Below are 24,480 nucleotides of genomic sequence, written 5' to 3'. Positions count from 1 at the left end.
GGCTCTCATGCCTTTGGACATTAGTTTTTCTGTGGACATTCTGGTTAGAAGTTTAGGCCAATATGTTCGGGGGGGGGGGAGGGGAGCGAGACTTTGTACAACTCCTGTCTTGAAAAGCCTGCTGAGTGCACGAGGCTAATCCAACCTCTGTAAACAGAGAATTTACTTGAAAACAAGCCCGAGGCAATGGTTTTGTCCTGACATATTTACTTTTCTTGGTTTCTTCACTTTGAATGAATTACTGAGAAGAAGAATACTCTACGCTTGTTTTGGCAGCGGGGACGGAGCCAATGTTTTCATTGCAGAGACTATGAAGAGCCGAAGGTCCTGGGCCTGGGACGTGTCAGCATGACATGGATCTGCTTGGCATAGGCCACTACAGAGCTCAGCAGGAATAACCAAAGGGACATCAGATTTAGTTTTTCCAGAGGTTTTTATTGTGCAGAGTTAAGATTTTCATATCTGGGTTATAAATCTTTATTCTTCACATACAAGTAAATCACACGTAGTTATAGATGGGGAAAGAATCGGACACCACAGACCACATGCTGAGTGCTCTTGGGGTTTAGAAAGGTAAATCCATTTCCCCAAAAGTCACTACAGTTCTGCAAACGCTTCAAATGGCTGGCAGGAGAGTGTACTAAACCCCCGATCCATCAAAAGGATGGATGATCGACAGAGATTCATTAAAGTAAATCTACCATCAAAATCGAGCATGGGTGAATCGAGGACCCTTACACATGGCAGTAGTAATCATTTTATATTTGTTATCCATGGCCTCCATCCTTCTAAGATCAACTTTTTCAACTATGCTAATGAGCCTGAAACCCCCTGAGAGGCAAGCATAACCAGAGCACTTCTGTGTTGCAGATTCACAGAATGTTACACTGTGCAGGAGCGCTTCCCTCTTCCACTGTGTGTTGAAACTTCCTCTGCTGCAGTGAGATTTCATGAGGGAGGGGCAAAGGGATGAGGGAGCAGAGCGGGTGCTGGAGTGTAACAGCCTGTGAAACTGCAGGTGGTATTACAAGAGCCCCTCCGTATGGCAGTCTCATTAACATAATAAAAATGTAGTTTTAGAACAAAGGATGCCATGGATAACAAATATAAGATAACACAGTCACTCATAGATCCAGGCACCGTGACTGTGTAATCTACCATCAAAATAATGCATGATAAACCAGGGACACTTATTCCTAGATCCAGGCACCGTAAGTGTCCCTGGTTTATCATGCATTATTTTGATGGTAGATTTTCTTTAGAGGGGTTGGCCACATTAAATAAAGTGCTTTTAATAATAAAAGTAATAAAACACATTGTACTTTTCTTTATGCACAGAGCAGGTGTGAGTCACCAGCAGACTTTTTCGGAACTTCATGTGACGTCCCATGTCTTGTAGATCTCCAAGGGTCAAGGGTTATGCCCTTGTAGGTATATGCATGCCCGCTCTGTGGACAACACTTCCATGTCACTAATTTGAAGCGGTCTACCAAAGTTATCTGATCAGTGACCTGGGATTGGTGTTCATAGAGGGGGATTGCATACAGCAGTGGTGGTGAACCTATGGCACGGGTGCCAGAGGTGGCACTCGGACAATGGCCTGAGTGCCAGCAAAAAGGGCTCCAAGGACAGAGTTCACCAAACACTGAACTTAAGAGATGCTGCTCTCAGCGCTATTTTAAAGTGACACTTTATTGGCTGTTTGGAACTGCGTGGAAAGTAAGAAGGTGTTGATAGAACTGCATTATCTTTGGAGGTCATCTTGCTGGACCCACCATTTCTTCATGTACAAAGTGACCCTGGAAAGAAGCTACAATGATAGTCTGAATTTGCCTTCCTTCTGTCAACTATATTGGTAGCCTCAGACGGTCGATACAATTGAAAGATGTGGAAGAACAGGTAGCATTAAGTTACTGTATAAAATTTCATGCTGGCACTTCAAGGTAAATAAGTGGATTTTGGATGTAGTTTGGGCACTCTGTCTGTAAAAGGTTCGCCATCACTGGCATACAGTAATGAGCACCCCCCATTCCCTGGAAGTCTGTCATCCAGTTTTGATACAGACTGTGTCCTACAGAGGTGACCCACAGCTCCTCTGGGAAGAAAGGGAATGTTGCCCAGAATAAGAATAGCATTGGTAACCCTATTGGGGTATTCTGCTTACCCTGGTAAATGCTTTTATATGTGCCAACACATTTTACAACTGAAAATGTTGTGGATAATCTCCGAATCTTCGATTTTTGAGAGTAGATCCCTCTTGATGTTTCTGGTATGTGACTTAATAGCGGCCTGTTTATTTTCTATCCACTCATCATATCTCTCTCCCCTATTTCATTTATATGGATACCTGTATGTAAATATGCATACATACATACATTATCAGTACATCCATACCCAGGCTCGCCCAGTAGCCTCTTGGCATAAATTTCACATCTTCCTTACATCAAATCTTACAGGACTGTCCTGGCAGGTAATGTAGGCTTTACACTTCACAATTTTGTTACCTTTTCTTAAAAATAAAAAATATTGTTTGTGTAAATTGAGTTGGAGTTGTCTGGCATTTGACCCTACAATGAAAGCTTACGAATAAAACACAGTTCTTCTCCGCCCCTATGACAACACTTCTTACCCTGGGCTTAAACTTTTCAAAGAGTCAATGAGTCTTACTCCTAAAAACTTTTGCTGCTTTCCCATTCGCGTCATAGTGCTTCAGTTCTGGGCATGGTGTCCTTTGATTTTCACCCCTTTGAGGATGGTCTTTCCGTTCTTTTGTTGCGCAGTATCGCATAGGACTGTGTTCTAGATCAGCAGATAAGACATTGAGATTTGCAGGGTTTTTTATTTGTTCTATAAGGACCCTTTGTCTCAATATGAGAACTTCATTGCATAATAATTTTTTTTTTACATATCCGTCCTTGTGTAGTTGTGTTCTCATACTCTGAACACTTCTTTATTTTCGAGAGTTGCTCCGAGCAGTGAGTTATATCGCATTGTGCCTGCCTGGAGAATAAGAAGGAAATAATATTGATAAGAGCTTACAATACGGATGCTGGGACTGTACACTCTGATAAGATTTGTGTTTCCTCACACAATCTCGCAGAATGTCAATCCACCGCTCCGTAATCCAACAAAAATAAATCTCGCCGTTTCACTACTGACTGCGAGGAAACAATGGGAAGGCAAAGTGTTGGAGGTGACAGATTTTTTGTTGCTTATCAATAATGTTTCAGTGGAAGGAAGGCAGCAGACTGAAATCCAGGGAGGCGGCAGGAGGGTAAATAAAACTTTTTCCGCTCCCCTGTCCCCCTTCTGCTGGAACATTACACATTGTGCCTGAATATAGAATAAACCTGCACAACCCTTGGAGTCTATAAGGAATTGGAGAATAATAAAATGGATAAACCAGAGGCACTTACAGCAGGACCTTTCTGCTCGTTGTGACCTCTGGATGTTACTTCAGTCCCAGGCTGCAATGATCAGATGTAAGGTGTCTGTAATTAAGTTTTATTGATAATCCTTGTTCACATGGCATGACAAAACTTTGAATATCAAATTGTCACAGGAACAAAATTATTATTTTTTGAGAGTGACAATTGTAAAATCTGCCAGTTCTGACTTGCATACAAATTCAAATTTAAGAACAAACTCAAAGAACCCATCTTGTACTTAACCCGGGGACTGCCTGTATCCATGGCCTCCTTCCTTCTAAAATCGCCCTTTAAAATTGTGCTGATGTGTTGAGGGGCTGCAGGGGGGTGTTACCAGAGCCTCTCCATGCTGTAGCTTCACAGGCTCACACTAGATGGTCTGACATTCCCCCTATTCCATCATCACTTCCCTCTGACTGATGTAAGCTCACACAGTTGGAGAGGGAAACGTGTAACAACCTGTGATGCTACACCATTGAGGGGCTCTGGTAACACTCTCCACAGCCCTTCTGGCTCATTATCATAATTGTAAGAGATGATTTTAAAAGGAAGAAGATTGCCGCAGTCATGGTGCCTGGATCTATGAGTCCCCCTGGTTTATCATGCTTAAAATTGATGGTAGATTTCCTTTGTGAGAATCGTAAACTAACCATAAACTGCAATGCAATGCTGGGCCTAACTAGGAGTCATGACCTCTCATGACCATATTACACTGTAGAATAATACATTGGTATAAGCTACAACGCAGACCTTCTGTCCCTTCAAATCTCCATATACTTAAAGGGATGGTCCAGAATTTCATTTTTGCTTGGGATCGGTGATCAGCATTGGATTGCTTTAGTCTAACCAGCAAAACTGCGTTCTGTACTGAGCAGAGCTCCCTGCATTGCACTGTGGGTATGCTCGGTACTGTCATTTAGTCTGTAGTCACACTACTTGGATAAGTGAGGATCTTGGGTGCGGTCTACCAAAAGGAATGAGGCTGCTCCTCCACTTTCATGTAGGTATTGAGGATCCCTATCCCGGCTTTAAGTAAACTTTCCTGGGTACAAAGTCGGTCACGTCCCCTTTCTACGCTCACTTGAGACTTACTGAAGTGACTCCGCGGTCTTGCTTGCTCAGTCTTGTACTTCTCCTTTCAAGATTAGATCAAAGGGAAACTTCTGTCCGCCAAATATTTGTCTTTTTAAGCCTTCATGTGACATTGGGAATCACGGTGACATTGTCATTATGCTCTGTGCTCAGTCATTACCAGGTGAAGAACCACCTGCAGAGCGGATCAAAGGGGGATGAGCAAATCTACATATCGGACACCTTCTCTTGCTCCAAAATCATCCATATTTTGGCTGTTGCATTGGTTTCGGTTTATGTTGATTGGTAATTTCCGGTGATTGGGGGGTAATGAAGGACTGTGCTCATTACAATCTTCACGTCACACATGTGCAATAGTGAGGTGTATTGGTGGTCATAAGGGGTTAAAAAGTTGTGTTTAAAACATATTTTTCAACCAAGTGCAGAGTCTGTTCAAACCCCTTTAACTTCCAGTGATCCCAGCAAAGTTTGGAGGTTCAAAAGATAGGTGAGGGTCCATATGCTAGGGTCCCACTGATGATGGGAACAGAACCCCACCAATCTGGAGAGGAGGGGACTTGTTCTCACTATTGGGTGGAGCATGCTTGATGGGTGGGCATGCTACCTGTGCCCTCCTGGTTGCATTACTATACACATAGTAAAGACACTTGATGAGATACAATCTCCTGGCCTTGTTAAACTGATCTTTCTATTTCTTGCTTTTTAGATCAAGCGTCTGAATCTCAGATTACAATGATGCTGACAGAGAGCTGCAAGCTGAGGGGCTTGCATCACAGGTAAGTGTCTATAATCGAAATACCTACAGCAAATATTTATTTATGGTATTGATGGCATATCATAAGGGCAGGCCTCTACCATCAATATCAAGCATGATAAACTAGAGACTCTCATAGATCCAGGCCCCATGACTGTGATAATCTTCTTATGTTTGTTATCCATGGCCTCCTTCCTTCTAAAAATCAACTTTTTATAATTATGCAAATGCGCATAGCTTAATTAGCTTAATTTTAAAAGTTGATTTTAGGAAGGAAGGAGGCCATGGATAACAAATATAAGAAGATTACAACAGTCACAGTGCCTGGATCTATGAGTAATGTCCCTGGTTTATCCCCCTCAGGTAGTGTATAAAACATATTGACTCTAGTACAAGTCTAGGGTCGTAAATGCATTGCTCACCCCCACCCCCCAACTAATGAAATGCCCCGTGCTGCAGCCACCCTCATAAAAAAAATAAACTTGTATACTTGCCCTCCAGCGCTCCTCTACCCTCTCACCGTCATGTGTAGCCAGCAACACGTACCTGCATTCCCTATAATAATAGTCAGATCTTTGAACTCTGCCCCTTTACATACTAATTGCTGTTCATCAGACGGGATGTCCGTTCATGATATATTTCTATATAATACAAGGACTCTCATCCACTGCACTGTGTGCACTTTGTGGGATCTGGACAAGATACTGGCCGATTCCATGGGCTGCATGAAAAGGAAGCCAATACTGTACTATAAGCTGACCGGGGATTTTTCAGTACAAAAATTGTACTGGAAAATTTGTCTTTTACTCAAGCATATGCAGTAGAGACGCTCAGCAGCTTCTACACAGCTAAACAAACATCCTCCTCAGGTAGTGTATAAAATATCAGCACGACTCGTCTTGGGCTAAATTGACTCTCTCCAACTCATTTGCATATTACTTTGGAGGCTATTTATTGTAGGTCAATGGGCAAGTTGTAACACCAGAGAGGATATTGCTAGAAAGGATATTTGGATATAGAACAGGATGTTCTAGTTACCATGCGACTATGTGGAGATTGTTCTACAAAGTCAGCACCCATGTCCTTAAGTTTTGGAAAAGCCCATGTGTGAAAGTCACTGAAGTGACAGCTCCGTTTCCCTAGTCGCCTTGGTCCAGGATAATGACACTTGTTATATTGTCAGATCTGTAGTGTGTACCGGCACCTCGCACTACTGTGACTCATGTGTTGTGTAACCGGATCCGAGGTCTCAGTCATTACACTGCAGATAATACATGTCCTGTGTGTAGCCGACCATCCTTATTCCTTGAAGTTCACACCCATGGTTCTCCTGTTACCATTTCAGAGAAATCAGCTTTATTGTGGGGAGTTTCCGGCCTCACGGATGTTTTCTAATTGTTTGAATACTTGGGGTTCTTTCACATTTGTGGCGTTTTCCTTGAATATAGTGTTATAGGGCACCCATACCTCGCACATATACACCTATACTATCCTAACCTGTAATATAACCCAGAGCTGCATTCATAATTCTGCATGCCTCATTGATTTCAGAACTGCTCATGTGCTTTGTGGTACAGCCTAGGAATTGTGCAGGATTATGAGGTTGGGAACTGTCACGCTTCCCAGTAAGTCAGGATTTCGGCTGAACTGATGACAATCTGGTTGTGCTGTTTCCAGATGGATTGTCAGGGCAGCTCTTTGGGTGTTGAGGTCCAATTTTTTTTTTAGAAATTTGGATGATATTCACACTCAGGGTTAACCACAAACCTTTTTCCAGACACTTTACAAATGTACAGGGACTACAGGGTTATTTCTCTGCTCATGGTGAAAGAACATGGTATGTTTGTAGATGGACAAATGATGAATTCCTCTTATGGTAGAGGTGCACATATGTGCTGCTCCGCTGAGTCCAGGTGAGTCTACTTTACAAAGAATAATACACGGGTATAATCTCCCCTGTGAAGATGCCTGAGCTCCAGCATGTTTGGATCTGCTCGGATCATAGACTTCTGGAATAGCGGGAGGATTAAGAACTGAAGACCTGAACAGATTGTATACATAGTCATCTCCCTCCATGCGGTCCAGCTACGTGTAGCGATTCCTTCCAGGAGCAGACCTATCGTCATTCTGGTTACTAGGTTTACCTTCATTTAGTGTAGTTTATTGTGAACTTCTAACCCAACCCGCAGTAAACAGAAGTGAGGTCATGGAAATTATTATGTGGTTAATGCTGGGATTGATGATAATCCACAGTGTAAATCGTGGACGTGCAATAACCAACCACAAGCAGTGAGGTCACAAAGAGGAAGAAAATACAGATGTCACATGGCCTATATCCATCTTTTACAGTCTATATAGAATGGATGCTCTTTGGACTGTTGCATTTTCTATGCACATCACTCTGTCCCCAGGATGCATAGGAGAGGTAACAAAATAAGATGGGGACCCACGTGTATCACAGACTTTCCAAAGATGAATTTGCCTTCTAATGTGCTGCCTGAATGTCACCCGGCTTCATTGCAAGAGCTATTATCATTAGTGATAATCAGCATATATTATGCAGTGTTTAGATGCAATAAAGTACGTGAAATTGCACCCACACACAGCAGAAAAAAATATGCAGTTGCCTCTTGCAATGTAGCTGCATCAAATTCATGGGAAATACCTGCACATTGGAAATTTATACGGTATTGTGCACTTTAGGCTGAATTTAGACCTCATTTTTTTCCGCAGGAGGGCAGCAGTGTATTGCACTCATACATTGAGATATGCCATGCAGTTTGTAAAGCTGGAGGAGTGAACATCCGTAGCCAGTGATGGTCTGGCTTATGTTTGGTTGTCTCCTGCGTGAAGTAGATTTCCATATTTAGATGGTTCTATCAACAGGGAAACGCCCACAGCGGAGGCCGGGGTTGGTTGCCTTGCAATGGCATCCGTCCCCCAAAGCCTCTAATGGCCTCCGCTGAGCAGGATTCAGTGATGAAGTCGCCTTTATTTTTATCCAGTCTTCCCTGCTAGATGTGACATACACTGAACAGACCTCAGAGGCCTCCACCTGCCAGTATAAGCTTAAGGACAGGTTTAGCATGTATGACAAGAGCTTGCTGGCGAATACTCTTATCGTGTCCAAAAAACAAGGTCTGAACATGGCCTTGCTGCCTTGGCATCCTCTTCTGTGATGAAAGTGTAGTAGTGGCAGATTCTCCTCCTGCTGCAGCTCGGATACCAGTAGTGTAATGAGATACAGATGGCGGTAGTAGGGAGCACGTGTCTGCTGCTTGTCCCTGTATGGTTCTCAGTTTTCTTTGCGTTATACACTTGGACACTTCCAGTTCATTATTTCCCCGTCCTTGTGTTTTTCAGGCACGCGCTGTATCCTTTTAGTGGCCGCGGGCGACTTCGCTACGTCGGCACATATTTCAAAATCATTTCTGTGTAGCGAGGAGATATTTAATAGTGATCTGATTGTTTTACTCACTCGTGCCCTGCGGGGAGAGGTTTCATGTCAGCGTTCCTGCCTTCAATTTTGAAAGAACGCCAATTTCTCTTCCCCGGCTGGAGAGGACATGTTGCAATGCTGCGCACAGCTGCAGATGTTGTAAGCATCCTGCTCGGCCTCCACGGGTTGTAGGTGGACCGGTGCGATGCTCTGCGGAGGTGACCCTCTGAGTGATTGCAGGAAGATCTCCCAACATAAACCTCCTATGGGAAGACTACAACATCGTAGAGGCATAATATGACGTACAACAGAATGTCCATTGTAGTGTATTGTGCTATTATTATACTATACAACCAGATGAATGCAGCCCCAAGGGATATGGATGGAGCGCCCCTGTTACACCCCCTTCCACTCTTAATAGGGGTTATTGGTTTGCTAACTAGGAAGACGTCTTTTAAAATATCTGATTATTAACATTGCCAACTTCTGTTTTTCTTTCAGGAACCTCCTCCCCATCGGACATGTCTGCATAGAGGAGGGGGAAAAACCAATGGTGCTGCTGCCTTTTATGAACTGGGGCAATCTGAAGCTGTTCCTGCGGCAGTGTAAGCTGGTGGAGGCCAACAACCCGCAGGTAACCACTGACGCTAATAGCACCACCTGGTCTTCCTAGTTATCATTATGCTACAAACAATATGCTGCCAATGATGTTGCACTTCTGGCCAGGGGGAACCAAATCCTCTCTGCTGCCTCTTCCTTCTCAATAGCATGGTGGTCCCAGAGGACACCCCTTCTCCTATCATAAATGGATTTCAGATCCTAGTAATGTGGCGACATCTCATGCAGAGCTGCTTTATTCAGCCAGTAGAGACCTCCCTCCTATTACAGTGGAAGTAACAAGTTACATCAAATTAGACATAGGGTAGGGAGAAATAGGACAATTGGTAAAGATCCTATTGCTAAGACCCCCAGCAGTCCAGGTAACCGGTGGAGCAACTGGTCAAGCATACAAGCTGCTTCCCCATTCATTAGTGTGGGAGTGTCGGGAGCGCTCAGCTATCTCCAGCACTCGCATAGGAGAGGGTGACTGCTGTAATAAGCAACATCCAACGCTCCCGTACTAATAAACTGAGCTGAAAAATGCTCAGCCTGCCCTTGAACCCTTGTTCCTCAGATTGCCGGTGGTTCTGTTTTCGTGGCAGCAGTTGGACCCTCCCCTTTGCTTGTATTGTCCCTATCCTGTGCACCTTGTTTATAACACTGTGAAATCTGCGCCTGGTATAAATGCGCTTGGGCTATTTGCTATGTCATGTTCAGTTCTAGGAAGCGCTGTAGTGTTATTCTGTCACAGCGCCGTCCTGTGAAGCTCTGAGAAGGGAATGTTATATGCCCAATACAGCGCACAAACAAACAGCGTGTTTCCTGAGCATTGTCCACCAGTGCTATGGGGTCCATGTAGGTAAACACCACCAAGAAGTGCAGGAAATGGAGAGCTTCCTGTGCTCACTGTAAATCAACCTGCCTGAGGGTCTGGATCTTCTAGTCAGAAAGGAATTCACTGTAGTATCCCATATATGAAAGGGAATGTACCGTATTATTGTGCAGTATGGCTGTATCCACCTGGCTTGTTCATGTCCCTTGTATCAGAAGTCACTGTGTGTTTAATAACTTCATCACATTGGACTTCTGTGTAACCTCATGGTGACCACCCGTCAGGCTTCCCATATGAAGTCCTCCCCACAGCGGGAGGACACACTCCAATGAATCGCTGCTGACTGTTTCACAGGCTCCTGTCACACAGTTAAAATGAAGAAGTTGATAGGCCAGCCTCCCTGACTATATACATAATAAACTATTACAAATAATGATGGCCCTAGGGCAGTAGTGGCAAACCTATGGCACAGGTGCCAGAGGCGGCACTCGGAGCCCTCTCTGTGGGCACCCAGGCCATCGCCCCAGCATGAAGTTCACCAGACAGGACTCAAAGAATCTTCCTACAGAATCTTCCTACAATGAAAGGTGTCCCTAGGAGGCTGAACAGTTGAAAGTTGTCAAAGAACAAGGAGAAAATAAATTACTGCTTAAATTGCTGTGCTGGAACTTTGCAATAAATAAGTGGCTTTTGGTTAAAGTTTGGGCACTCGAGCTCCAAAAGGTTCGCCATCACGGTCTAAGGGGGATACTCTCCTGAAATTATATGCCACAAGCACCTCTATCACTTGCTGCAACCCAAACTTTTCTCCGGGGTTGTGAAAATCTGAGTTATAATGTGGCTGAATAAAGGATTTGGGTATGAGGGACTTTTAAATTGAGGACAGAGGAATAATGGTATTCCTCAGAGGGTAGAAGGGAATGAGTGTTCCAAAGACCAAACCTTTGGACACCTCAGCACTAACCCCATTGGAATACAGGCAGTCCCCTACATAAGAACACCCGACTTGCATACAACCCCTAGTTACAAACGGACCTCTGGATGTTGGTAATTTATTGTAATTTAGCCTTAGGCTACAATAAACAGCTATAACAGTTATCACAGGCGTCTGCAATGAAGCTTTATTGCTAATCCCGGTTCTTATGACAACACAACATTTTTAAAATCCAGTTGTCACAGAGACCAAAAAAAATTTGTCTCTGGTTACAATGATAAAATATACAGTTCTGACTTGCATACAAATTCAACTTAAGAACAAACCTCCAGAACCAATCTTGTACGTAACCCTGGGACTGCCTGTATATGTGTCGCACACCAACAGAGGGGAAGATTTCCTTTCTATATTCTCATCTTACAACACCCCTGGGTAAATTAGCCTATATGCTGCGTTGGGAGCAGGACCTAGGGATGGATTTGGAATTTCCTAAATGGAGGTATTCATAAGTGCTCATACGCAGGTATATGGTCCCGACTAGACTCCGACAGATGTGTTGTGGTACTGATGGCACGTGCTCCCGAGGCTGTGGACAGGATGGCACATTCTTCCATACGTGGTGGACTTGTCAAAAACATGCCCACCTTCTGTTAACAGTCTGGGTCCACAAAATAACAGGGGTTACCCCACCTAGGGAACCTTTTAAGCGTTATTGAACTACACTGTTCCAGAAATGCCATAAGTTAAATGTAAATGTATTCAATATGCTTTTTTGGTGGCAGGGATAGTGACAGCTACAGCGTGGAAATATCCAACCATACCAATGGGGTATCTGACGACGAAGCTCACATGGATTATGATTAACGATCGTCTGAGTAGTCTGCTAGATGGCACCACTGACAAACTAGAAAAAAAATTTGGGGCCATGGCGCTCCTCCCTCTCTGATGCCCGATAGCCATGCTCACCCAGGGATACATAGGGTACCAATAGAATATTTCTGTTTGCTCTACAGAGGAGAGTAAGAGGTGACTGGATTCTCCTCCAATACTCCCCGGGCGCTTTCCCTTCTATCCCTTGACTGTTTTTGTCTTTTATGTTTTTTTATGTACTGGACCTGCGTACCATGTGCCTCACCACCCACATCATCATATGGAGCAGTTACAATATATCATAAATGTTTGATTAATAATGTTGTCTAGTTTGTGATAGAAAATTCATCCAAATAAAGAAGTGAACAAAAAGAAAGTGGGATGTGTATATCGCATGTAAAACACACTTATCGAACTCACATATATAAAAGCCAATAAACACCCCCCCCCCCCCTAGGGGCTCTACAAATGTACTGTGTATGTATAATACATTGGAGAGAATAACTACATGTGGTATAACACAATCAAACCAGGCTAAGTAGTAAATAAATAAAAACTGTGTTAAATATATTGCATATAGTAGACTAGCGCTGGCATTGGAAACGAGAAATAAAGAGTATAGAGAGTTATACCACATAAGAAGGTACTGAGTTGCTAATATATTGTGATACCACATGTACCGTAGTTATTATCGTCAATATAATTTATTGCCTGTCCGTTTTTGTTCATTTGTATGTATATTTGTAGTGGTTTTTTTTAATGGCTTTTATATATTTGATTGTGCTTTTGATTTGTTTTTCATGTGACCTACACATCCCATATTCAAATGTTTGATTAATAGTGCGCTGTAAGGTTCTTTTCCATCTGGACACAGAATTGGTCCCCCCCCCTGTTGTCGTCATGATTATATTCTCTCCGGTTCTATGACCAGCCTAAATTCAAGGCTTTTGTCTGTTGTAAAACTTTTTATTAATCATGTTTCTCCAGCTCTCGAAGGACTAATAAAAGCAAGTTGAAAACGATTACCTTTATTACAGCAAAATCTTACAGGAAGTGTTTTTTTTCGGTGTCCTCCTGCAGTCAGCAATTTTACAGTCTCTAGGGCCCATGTGATGCCATGAGTCTTCATGGAATTGATAACTTGACAGGGTATGCGTTGGAGTACAGAGTACAGTATTTTTCGGACTATAATGCGCACCGGATTATAAGGCGCACAATCAATAAATAAATGCCTGCTAAAACCTCTCGGTTCATATATAAGGCGCACCTGATTATAAGGATGAATGACCAGCAGGTGGCAGACCTGTGCACAGCTCAAGGCAGCTGTTGTCTGTAAGTATGGTTCATATATAAGGCGCACCTTTGATTTCTGAGAAAATAAAAAAAAATTTTGTGCGCCTGGCTTCTTGTTCCAATATCATTAAACAAATGACGCCTCTGCTCATTCTGCCTCAGTCTACACTGCAGAGTTGGTGAGTTAGATAAAAAATTTTAGTACGTTTTGCAATTGTGACTGCTCTGTAATGACTGGAATATATGCAAGATTTTATGCTCGGTCTGCTAAACGGTGATGAATATTGGTATTAAAGACTAATAGGACGCCATGTTGTGGAGGCTCTTTGTGAGTCGCTGCTCCGGTGAGGAAGCCGTCAGGTTATGATGCTGCACGCTGGATAGCAGCAGCTTTGCTCGTGTATTAGTAAGTTCAGTACGTGCCCGAGCAGGAATTTATAGTCTATGGATCTCTCTCTCCGGAAAGCCGAACAGGTTTTCTCCCTGTGGGCCTTCACTTTTATTTGTATGACAGATTTCCCAGATTATGCAAGTGTAAACGTCACGGCACCATTCCCGCAGATTAACCCCTTACACAGCATGTCAGGGGGCTGATTACACTGAATGAAGATGAAGACAGGGTTGACAAATCATTCTGCCCACACTTTACTGTAAAGGGTGATAATGTGATGAATGTGGTGGCAGGAAACATTCTTGTAAAATATCGAGGATTCATTGTAGATTCTCCAATGTCCAACCCCTTTAAGAGGTGACTAAGTAACTTTGGGCAGTGCAGGCCCTTTGTGCCCGCAAAGTTTTCAGAATGCTTCTCTTTAGTTACAGACCTCTTACAATGGTTTACAAAGTTGGAGACACGTCGAGCACTTCTCTATCTCCAACTGACCTAGGACGCCGTGTACACCACAACAAATGTTTTGGGGCAGATGACCGATCTGGCCTATAATCAGTGGTGATGGAGGAGGGTATGTGCTTGGTATCGGTGGGCACAGCGGTCAGGGCGGCCTCTGTTGGTGTATAGCACGCACACGTGTGGGGGTTTTGATGAGACGCGTAGCCTTGATGTTCCATATAAGATTAGAGGAGAGGGTACAGTGTAGCCGTCTCGTGTTCTCCATTTTCTCTGCACATTCTTGCATACCTCTGGAGATGAGATGATTTTTATTTATTTATTTTTTTTTAGACCATTTCTTAAAACTGATCCAAGATCTGGAGAACGTTCATCTCCGCTCCGTGACTAATGCATATCCAGTTATCTTTACATCAGCTCTGTTAACATTAAGCTGAAGAATGTAAACCATGAGGTGCATATACCCAGACGACCTTACAATAACACGGGAGGGATAATCGGAGAATGGGTACAAGTTGTGTTACTGCTGGTTTATAGGTTTTATGGGTAACACTTCATCGGTGATGACGAGCTGAGGCTCGAGTGTTAGATTTCACCCATTGTAGATTATGTCTACACGCTTCCAGTGTCCCGTTCTGGCCAAAAACAGGGAGGAACCCCAAACGTGACCCTCGGTTATCTTGAAAAGCTGTGAAGTTGCCAGCTTACAGAGGAAAACGTGAAAATGAGGATATGAGCTCCAGTCTCGGGAGATACCAGAGGAATGTGTGTGTGTTTTCATTAGGATAATGTTATGTAGCGACGTCTCGCTAAGTCTGGCTCATTCGGGACGGCGGATATCGTTCCCATTGCCCTCCATCCACCATTGTAGAAGGAAGCGATTTACCCTACAGATTACCTATTGTGTGTTTACCGGTGGGTACGATGGTTGCATTGTGCCAGGCTGTTTCCCACACTACAGGGCATGGCTCTCTATTTTCCCATATGAGAATTTGAACTCCTTGTAAGTTCACCACGTAACTTTTTAGCTTCTTTTCGAGTCACCCTAGGTGAGAAGAGTATTCCTGTTTGACAAGTCAATCACAATGACTGACACGGAGAAGTGTGTCCCCTGATGTGTTACTACGGGATGCTACGCATTAGATTATGTGGGTGCATTAATGCACGTGAAGACTTGAAAGCAAAGATTTTGGCAGAGAGCTCCTTAAACGACTTTTATCCTCCTTATAAAGCAGAAGTTGTTGGCAAAGGCGATTTACACTGCACCTGATGGTAAAATAAATTTGGTTTCGTCATAGGAGTTTGGCGTTGGGCCTGTAACTTCACGCGATCCTATCTTAGTAAGCGTTGAACTTGCATGATCCTGACTTGAGCGGTCTTGTAGACCTCCTGCAGCGAGAAAAAACGCTATCAATCTCCGCCAATTACAGTCTTCATATTTGGCTGGAGACCAAACGAGGGAGGGCAGGGCTTGTTAAAATGGGGTTTAAATTACCAATCGCTTTAGTCTTTCTGCAGACAGGACACAACAGCTGACTTGTTATCTTACAGCCAGTCACAGCATAAAGACCTATGGAGTGGATGGTGGCATAGCGCCACACCAAGGGCTATAGGCCTTGTGCACAACGCCGTGTGTATTTTGTGGGCGTTTTCTGACTGCCCAAATGGGTCATGTGCCTCATGTTTTACCCATATAAATCCATAAAGTACCCGTATTAGCCAAAAACGATAGTTGGCTGACACCATGTGACTTGGCACATTTTTGGCTGTTTACCTAGACTACCATCTACTGTGGACAATGCTCTGTATAGGCTTTTTATTTTATTTTTTATTTTTTTAAGTTTTCTAAGGAGAGATTGTACTGCAAAAAACGTTTAAACAAAATAAAAATGAGGCCTTACGATGTATCATAAGTAAAAATATGACTGATGGGACCTCCGGTCTCCTCCTATCACCTTTGTCCGGTGTGGCCATGATGGTAGACCCCCGAGGCCAAGGAGGTTTGAAGAGGGGCAGCAGCATTTTGAAAGCGGATGCAAGTACTTAAAATAACATTGGACTGTAGCTCGTGGATAATCTCGCCATGTATTATAAGAAGGCAGAGCGATCACAACATTGGCCTCGCCTCCTGATCCGTTTAGCTGTGCAGTTCTTGGATTTGGATACCTCTTACTCTAAAATAACAATGTCAACTATTCTCCATGTTCACTCCCGTGGAAACATTCCTACTAGTGCGGACAAGTTGGTGTCTATTTCCTTGGCTGTCGTATGTGCATGGCCTATGAAGTGTGCACTCAGATTCCACACCACAACTCTGAGAACATTTGTCGTTTCATGAGCGAGTAAGAAAATCTCCCTACACCCGAATGACGCACCTTCACCTCATCCCTGGATAGATCTGCACAGGCAGGATATGTGTTACTGAAATTGATCCCCCCCCCTTTACTATTTTATGGATCCTGTTTTCTCTTACATTAAAATTAAGATACGGTAGATATAAATATGTATGTAGACATGTTCTGCCTTCGCACAAGCTGTCTGCATTGTAGACCAGACTATGGTTGAGCACAATTGCTCTAGTTGGTCAAAGATGGAACAGATGAGAGGAGACCTGTTTTCTTTTCTGGAGGTCCTTGTGTAGGCCAGGATCATGCCTTATTACATAATAATATTTTAGGCTAGCGTCATGGTTGGACGAACCAGTCAACACGCTACAGGTTGGAGTGTGAACCTGGCTTGTGCTGGTCCACAATCGTACTGTAATTCTTAGTGCTGTCAGGAGATTGTCTTTGCCTTCCTTCTCTTATGGTCAGATCCTGGTGTCTTCAACATTCCGCTTTTATGTTCTCCCTTAGGCCATCTCCCAGCAAGACCTTGTACACATGGCGATTCAGATAGCCTGCGGGATGAGTTACTTGGCCAGACGAGAAGTTATCCATAAAGACCTTGCTGCTAGGAACTGCGTGTAAGTGTTTCGCTTCTCAGAAATGACTTCATTGGTTATACACTCTTGTTTTCCAAACCAGTGGGATGACGTTATGGGATTGTTAAAATGGTGTACATTGTGTAGCGTACCCTACAGCATTGTATGTTCATCTCCTCTTCACACACATATTTTGCAAACTGTAATCTGATCTTCTCAGCCAATGGAAATCTTTAGAGAACGTTTATCATATTAACCAATGACAAACCTTTTATACTCGTGTTGGGTTTTTTGTATTTTAGGATTGACGAGTCCCTCCAGGTAAAGATTACAGATAATGCTCTATCACGAGACCTTTTCCCTATGGACTACCATTGTCTCGGTGACAATGAGAACCGACCGGTACGCTGGATGTCTCTCGAGAGTCTGGTCAACAAAGAGTTCTCCAGTGCTGGCGATGTGGTAGGTATCTTCAGAAAATTTGTTTCTTAGTATTTATAGTACAATGGAGTCGAGTACACTTTGTCTCACCAAACCATGACCAAGCTGGGTGGCATAGAGCACATTCTATTTCTGCCTGATTTGTGCTGTTCTGTTGTAGGGTTGAGGAGTGCTCACGCCTCCCACAAAGTCGGAACAGGCTACAAATTTTCCGACACAGTCCTTAGGCTCATTACACTGTCAATTTCCCTTAGACTATCACCATCCTGGTTGGTCGTGACTTTGGACTTGATTTCCCATGACCGGTTCCCTTTTAAAGAGTGGCATAGGAAGCTAAAGGACACCAGATTGCTGGTGGTAGTGTCCTAATTGGACTGCTAGTTCCGTCTAGGGGATGGGGGGACTTTTTTTTTTTTTTTTTACAAGTTTTCTGGCATCTTTATTAACTTTCCCCGTCGCGGAAGTAGGGGAAAATTAAAAGCCAGGGAAGTCTAAAGAAGCCAGAAAATGTGTTTAAAAAAAAAAACAGTCCTATACCACCCTCTCCCCCCAATCCCCTAGACGGAGTCGAGCAGTCAAATTAGGTAATCTGGTGGTAATGTCCTTCATATGTCCTTATATATGTACTTTTAAGGACCTCACAGACTAGGCCCCTGCCTGATACTTCACATACTGTATTGTAGGTGCTAACCAAAGCCTATATAATATATATGAAACACACAGACATTTGCTTACAGAAGGAGAACAAGTCTCTTCTGATGGTGATCACACTTCGTATGGATCCTCGGTGGGCCGAGGGCTGCCATAGATCTTCAGTCCTGTTGTGGCACTTATGTCTGGACAGATCTTGGCAGAGTGCCCTATACATCTATGCATGGGTTTTCTCCTTGTACAGAATCTTTTAATGTTTTATCCGTAGCGTGAACTGGAAGAATATATATGTATTAGGTAATTCCATACGTAGAGGCTTGCAGGCTCTTACATCCTAACATGGACATGTACGTGAGATGGAATAATCTCGCTGCCGCCAATGGACGTGTATGTAAAGAGAGGGCAGACCCATCCATCACGAGTCCTATGGGTGTATCTCGAGGCTAGTCACTTTTTCCACGCTCTAGTAAGTGTTTATTTGATGGAAGCAGGACACTTGTTTGGGATGGGAACAAAGGCTTCTGTGTGTAGACAACGTTTCATTCACCTCCGACCATTGTTCAAAGGAAGAAGGTGGAACGAGGGCAAGATTAAGTGTGTTTAATGTTCAGACGCGGAGCCGGAGAGGAAAACTGCACTGCAAATGTGCCTCCACCGTGTCTGTGATGATCAGGAAGAGGTTAATGGGGAGAAACTACATGTCACAATAGTAGACTGCCTCACCATTAACATTAATTATTGTTAATGATAATTATTTTGCTAATTTTGTGGGTTTTCTGTCCACACCCTTCCCCATTTCCACTTCCTCGTCTCACCTGATATGATCTGGAAGCCGATATTTCTAGGAGATGTGTCCCACTATTACTCGGGGTTACTCACTGGATGCTACTGGTTTCATCCTCCACCTACACCGAGCGGCTCAGGGATAAGTCATCTCCCTTGCGTAACGCTCTGCAGCTTCATGGCCAGGATTGTGAAGTGCCATGTCCACCATCAATGTGCACTGACGTCACCGGCCCCCTCACAATAGTCCTTTTCATTTCTGTCACTATTTTATATGGATTGTTGCATTGTTGTATTCTCTAACTAATCTGACTCCATTATATCAAATATGAAAACCAACATCCGAGACCTGAGAAATGTCCCCAGAATATCAGCCGTAGACTTCCTTCTATTGAAGAGCGAGAGTGTAGAAATGACCGGGCACGCGGGGTCGCCATTATTTATCATTGTGGCTTTTTCTATGACCAGGTCCCTGTGGACTTCTATACATTGTTATCCGGGACAATTGCTTGGTGGGCAGGGACCACCTCTGGGCATAGACTATTGTAATACCGATGGGATCTACTATGTCAGCGCCCATTGTGTAATCCATTTTGTCATTACTTTTGACCATCACCTGTTTATATAGTTGGTCCATTAACAGATATGTATGCAGGGGCAGCTGTGCTTGGTACTTCTCATGAGGTTACAGCTTTATACCTCTCTCTATGTGATGATTTGTGCTGCAGGCCACTGCAAATGGTGAGATGGTTGGTAAAGGTTTGTGGTGACTTACCAAGTGTCTCATTGTTCTTGCTTTCAGTGGGCATTTGGAGTAACTCTATGGGAACTGATGACTTTAGGACAGACTCCTTATGTTGATATTGACCCATTTGAGATGGCTGCTTACCTAAAGGATGGCTACCGAATAGCTCAGCCGATCAACTGCCCCGATGAGCTGTAAGTATCTATAGAACGGTCACGAGGCCTGTTATACCAAATATCCAGTCTAGCATATATAGAGAAATGTATATTGACACAATAGGTATCACCAATACATGTTTAGTTCTTTGGTTATATCCTAAACCCATATATTAGCATGTTTATATTTTGGAGGAAGGCTTTTTTTTTTGGGGGGGGGGGGAGTGGGGGTATATGGCATCCCTTGTCCACCCAAACATAAAATTTATTTCATTGTCTGGCTTTATACCTACATACCTACACTCTTTACATCCGACCATTTCAGTGAAGCAATACTTTTAATTTTGCTACTTTATATATTAGGTGCGCAGTCAGTAACTGCCAACATGACTGTGCACCTAATTGGAATATGAGGCACACAAACTGTTTGAGCTAGCACCATTCGTCAGAAGCTCCATCACAGAGCCAATAAATGATAAAGAGGCGTTGGTGATTGTGAACGCTCCCCCAAGCTATCCCAGGCATATCAGTTCTCCTTATATACAGTAGATGTTTTTTGCTTGTGATCCTATATCAGGGGTAATAAATTTGGCTTTGTTTCCCTCCCGCTCTCTTCAGGTTTGCAGTCATGGCATGCTGCTGGGCTCTGGACCCCGAGGAAAGGCCCAAGTTCCAGCAATTGGTACAATGTCTGACCGAATTCCACTCTGCACTCGGGGCGTACGTGTGATCCGAAACTATTCCTCATCCGGAATATCACTGCATGGACTGTATAGCGCTCTCACAGCACAGTGCCTTAGGATAACTATGTTTAATCTTCATTTTTTTTAAACTTTTTTTTTTTGTAAAATACTTTTGTATCAAGTATTTTATAGTTATTAGATCGTGGGGTTTTTTTTCCTGCCGGTGGATTGAGCACCACAGCGAAGAACACAACTCCACCCGCTCTCCATTGCAAGATATTTTCTGTTTCTACGGAGGACGCTCGATGCCATGAAGACATTTTTGTATTTTATAAATATTGGACGTTTTTATTTTATTTTAACCCCCTCTCCCCTTTTGTTCTTTTTTTTTTTTAATATATAGGACCTTTTTTATTTTATTTTTTAATAATTGTTATGTGTTTGGACGTCTTTAAGATGCTTTGTTCCTTTGTAAAAGGGTGAAAAGATAAGTTATAACACTAGACGGTGCCTCCTCCTGTATGCGCATGGTGACTTTGATGCATCCGATCACTTTGTATATAAAGGATAACTCTTTTCTACAACGTTTTCACTGCAGAAGTTTTACGGTACACTTGTACATTTTTCCTTTTTTAAAAAAATTTTTACCCTACAGTCACTTGTATGTATTGTTCACAGGTATTCAACCAGCTATAGTGCTAGGTGTTTTATATGTATGCTATGATCACGAGTATACGCAAAGACTAAGCAGACGGATCCATGGGTCAGCCATAATCACAGTCATGCTACAGGAGGGTGACCATTGGCTAATGCAGATTAAAGGGGCTTGGCTGAAAGTTGAAAAACAATGTCTGCTTTTTTTCCAAAAACAGCGCCACCCCTGACCATGGTTTGTGCCGGTATTGCAACTCGGCTCCACTCATCTCCATGCAGTTGAGTTGTTATTCCGGTATAAACCATGTATAGGTGTGCCGCTGTTTTTGGAAATAAGCAGATATATATATATTTTTTTTTTAAAACACCATAGAGATGTGTTGTATGATCGTGTGATCTATTGCCAGGCCATAAAAAAAACAAAAAACGCTCTGTGTGTCATCAGTACATCATTTATTTTTGTGGATCCTCAAAAACAGACCTATGGCTGGCAAATAATGTCACTAGTTTGTCCTAACAAGATTGTGTTGCATAGAAACTAATCCCTAGATTTTGGATGGCGCACAGGTGCCACCCGGGTGCCATCCATATTTTGTACATACACATAGACTTCTATGGGATGGCCCAGTCCATAAACAAGGGTTGGAGTAGGACAAGCTGTTTTCTTCTTCTTCCACACCGATCCAAGAAAACTGCGTTGCTGTGCACAAGGTTATTATGGAAGAGGGGGTGGGGGGCAAAATATTTTTGGCTACATGAACACATGTTTCTGTGTACTGGGGCAAAGGTCTGACTTTATACAGAATTTTATGGGGTTCACCTTATTAATTGGGATTATTTAGGGTTGACCAAATATTTATATTAATGGAGACTCCAAAATAGAAGCAGTGACTGCTCCCGGAGAGGGGCACAATGTTACATCTTTGTCTCCAAACAGCAGATTGGTCTGGGGGCCTGGGGCCAGCCCCTTCCTCCACGATATAATATACTGTGACTAGTCCATCAGAATGCAATTTTACCAAAACCTATTTTAATGAGACACAATGGAAATGACAAACAGATCTGAAATCATTTCGTGCAATGTTACATTCCAATACTGCCCTCCCCAAAATCATGGGTGTGCTGCCAAGAATCATTACCTAAATGGGGTCATCCAGCTAGAGTACCCTGTCACATATCTACAAATTAACAGATAAGTTGCAAGCATTAGGACTATAGCTGCACATGCAATACCGCTCCTCCTCGTCCTCCTCCTCTGTTCCCGTGTCCTGCGCGGGACGATCCTGATAAGTTAGGTTAGTGTTCAGTCCCAAGAACTAAAGTGTAGACCAGGCTTAGGCTCAGTAAAAACCCAAGAATAAAATTTAGATCATAGTATTTGGATCCAGCACTAGTAGTAGATGATCCTTACTGCATAAAGTAATTCCTGAGGCTACATTCACACGGATGTATAAAACGTCCGTATCCATACCTTTTTTTTACGGGTTACATACGGCCACATTCATTTCAATGGACAATACGTCCAACCATTTATATTGCCGTTTTTGACACTGTAGCGTACCGTACGTATACTAGCCGTATAAAAATATAGAGCATGTCCTATTTTCTCCCGTATTTCAGGGCCGTATGCCCTAGAAGTCTATGGGGATGTATAAAATACGGGTTACATACATGCTGCATACAGATGAAAAACGTCACGTATATACGGCCCGTAAATACGGGACTGGGGAAATCATACGCTTGTGTGAATGTAGCCTTATTCAGTTATCTTATTATCTACGGGGGATGTTCATAACGCATTGCTGTGTTTACCTGTGTCAGCCCAAATACAGAACACATCTTGGATATAAGAAAATCCTGGATGGGATTATCCTATTGATCTTTGCTCAGTAACAGGCAAGCCTTCGCTCACATTCCTGATCTGTCACCGACCCAGAATCCATCCTGAGAGCAGAAGACGCCAATGAACCAAACTAAAAAAAAAGTAAAAGCGTATGTGACCCGAAAACCCTCCAACCCTCATCCATACAGCAGTGTATTTGTGTTTTCCAGCTGTACCTCCCCCTTTTTTTTGTAGGAACTGCGTTTTTCTTTTTCATTTCTTATTTATTCCTACCTTTAAAGGGAACCTGTCACCAGGGATCTCATTTTCACTAAAGACAGGTTACAGAAGCCCATTACACCTGTATTGTAAAGCTTCCTTTTCTAAGCATTTACATTGCAATATAATTGGGTGTGCCTTGTACCTTGGCAGAATCCTCTGTGTAGTCCCAGGGGTTGGGATTTGGTCTTGTCTGTGCTGCAGACTCCTCAGTTCTCATCCCTCACATCTGTGCTCCTGTACAGCTCCCCCCTCCTCCTTCAGAGTTCACAGCCTGGAGAGCTGACATCATTGGGAGAGGGAGGAGCTGTACAAGAGCACAAAGTCACATGGGATGCGCGATCTCGGGAACGAGGCCGGAGTTACTGCGCATGCGCAGAACTCCGGCTTCTCGGACGAGGGCGCGCAGCTGCCAGGAGCTGCGCGCCGAAGATCACAGGGTAGGCGGGGGAAAGCAGCTACTGGGGCGTGGAGTAGCCGCGCCGTGTAGCCTCGTGTCCGGCTACTCCACGCCCCGGTAGCCGCTTAATTAAATTAACATATTCGGTCAATAAAGTTTATGCTAGGCTAGCAGGGACGTGAGGATTAGCTCTAAAAAGGGCTATCCTCACGTCCCATACATCCACCTACCACCCGATCTACCTTTATAGGTAGATTCGTGGTGGTAGGTGCCCTTTAAATAAGGTCTGAGCTGTAGTTACACAGTCCAGACACTACATGTATAACGGAGCTGCCCTTCTCCTGTTCCGTTCTGTTTATTGGTCCCCACTATCTTTGTAGTCCAGTAGTAGCAGTGGTGGTGTTTGACTTGCATGTCATGTGGGGCCCTGGGGCATCTATAGATTGCAGAGCCCCGTCTGCTCTACTCTCTCTATACACATACATGACTTTGGCGGTGGGTGTGATGCAGCATATCCCATTGCAAGGGGAGGTGGTATCTGTCACCCCCGGTACAATCCGTATGTATTGTTGTATTTAACAGGCTCAGTCTTCTAATGAAATAACAAAGAATTATCCAAATATATTTTTTTAATATGTTGTGAAATAAAAGAAAAAATAAATAAAATTTGCTTTTTGTCTCGGTAGAAACGGGTTTAGTCCCTTACATACTTTATATTACTAGTCAGCAAATCGCCCCAATGCTTGTAAAATGTCCTTTCTTAAAGGGACACACTCAGCAGCTTGTACATACAAGGGAAAGAGGGGGATTTATTAAAATTGGCATTTTGCACACCAGTCTTAGTATTACCCCCAG

At 43.3% G+C, this 24,480-nt stretch overlaps 1 protein-coding gene across 3 annotated transcripts in view; it reads left to right on the top strand.

Moving 5' to 3' along the window:
* Positions 1-23,652, top strand: part of RYK (receptor like tyrosine kinase) — a 65,881-nt gene extending 42,229 nt beyond the window's left edge. For 2 of the 3 annotated variants that reach the window (XM_072143428.1, XM_072143427.1), the window contains exons 10-15: positions 5,227-5,296; positions 9,215-9,347; positions 16,945-17,054; positions 17,315-17,474; positions 19,690-19,826; positions 20,406-23,652. In XM_072143428.1, coding sequence (XP_071999529.1) covers positions 5,227-5,296; positions 9,215-9,347; positions 16,945-17,054; positions 17,315-17,474; positions 19,690-19,826; positions 20,406-20,517 — 722 coding nt within the window. In that variant the 3' untranslated portion in view covers positions 20,518-23,652. The remainder of the gene's footprint in view (positions 1-5,226; positions 5,297-9,214; positions 9,348-16,944; positions 17,055-17,314; positions 17,475-19,689; positions 19,827-20,405) is intronic. The other variant, XM_072143426.1, reaches the window with a different exon arrangement.
* The last annotated feature ends 828 nt before the right edge of the window (positions 23,653-24,480 follow it).

Source organism: Engystomops pustulosus, chromosome 3, assembly GCF_040894005.1.
Source record: "Engystomops pustulosus chromosome 3, aEngPut4.maternal, whole genome shotgun sequence".
Classification (NCBI taxonomy): domain Eukaryota; kingdom Metazoa; phylum Chordata; class Amphibia; order Anura; family Leptodactylidae; genus Engystomops; species Engystomops pustulosus.
This window is presented reverse-complemented; position numbering and strand designations above follow the sequence as displayed.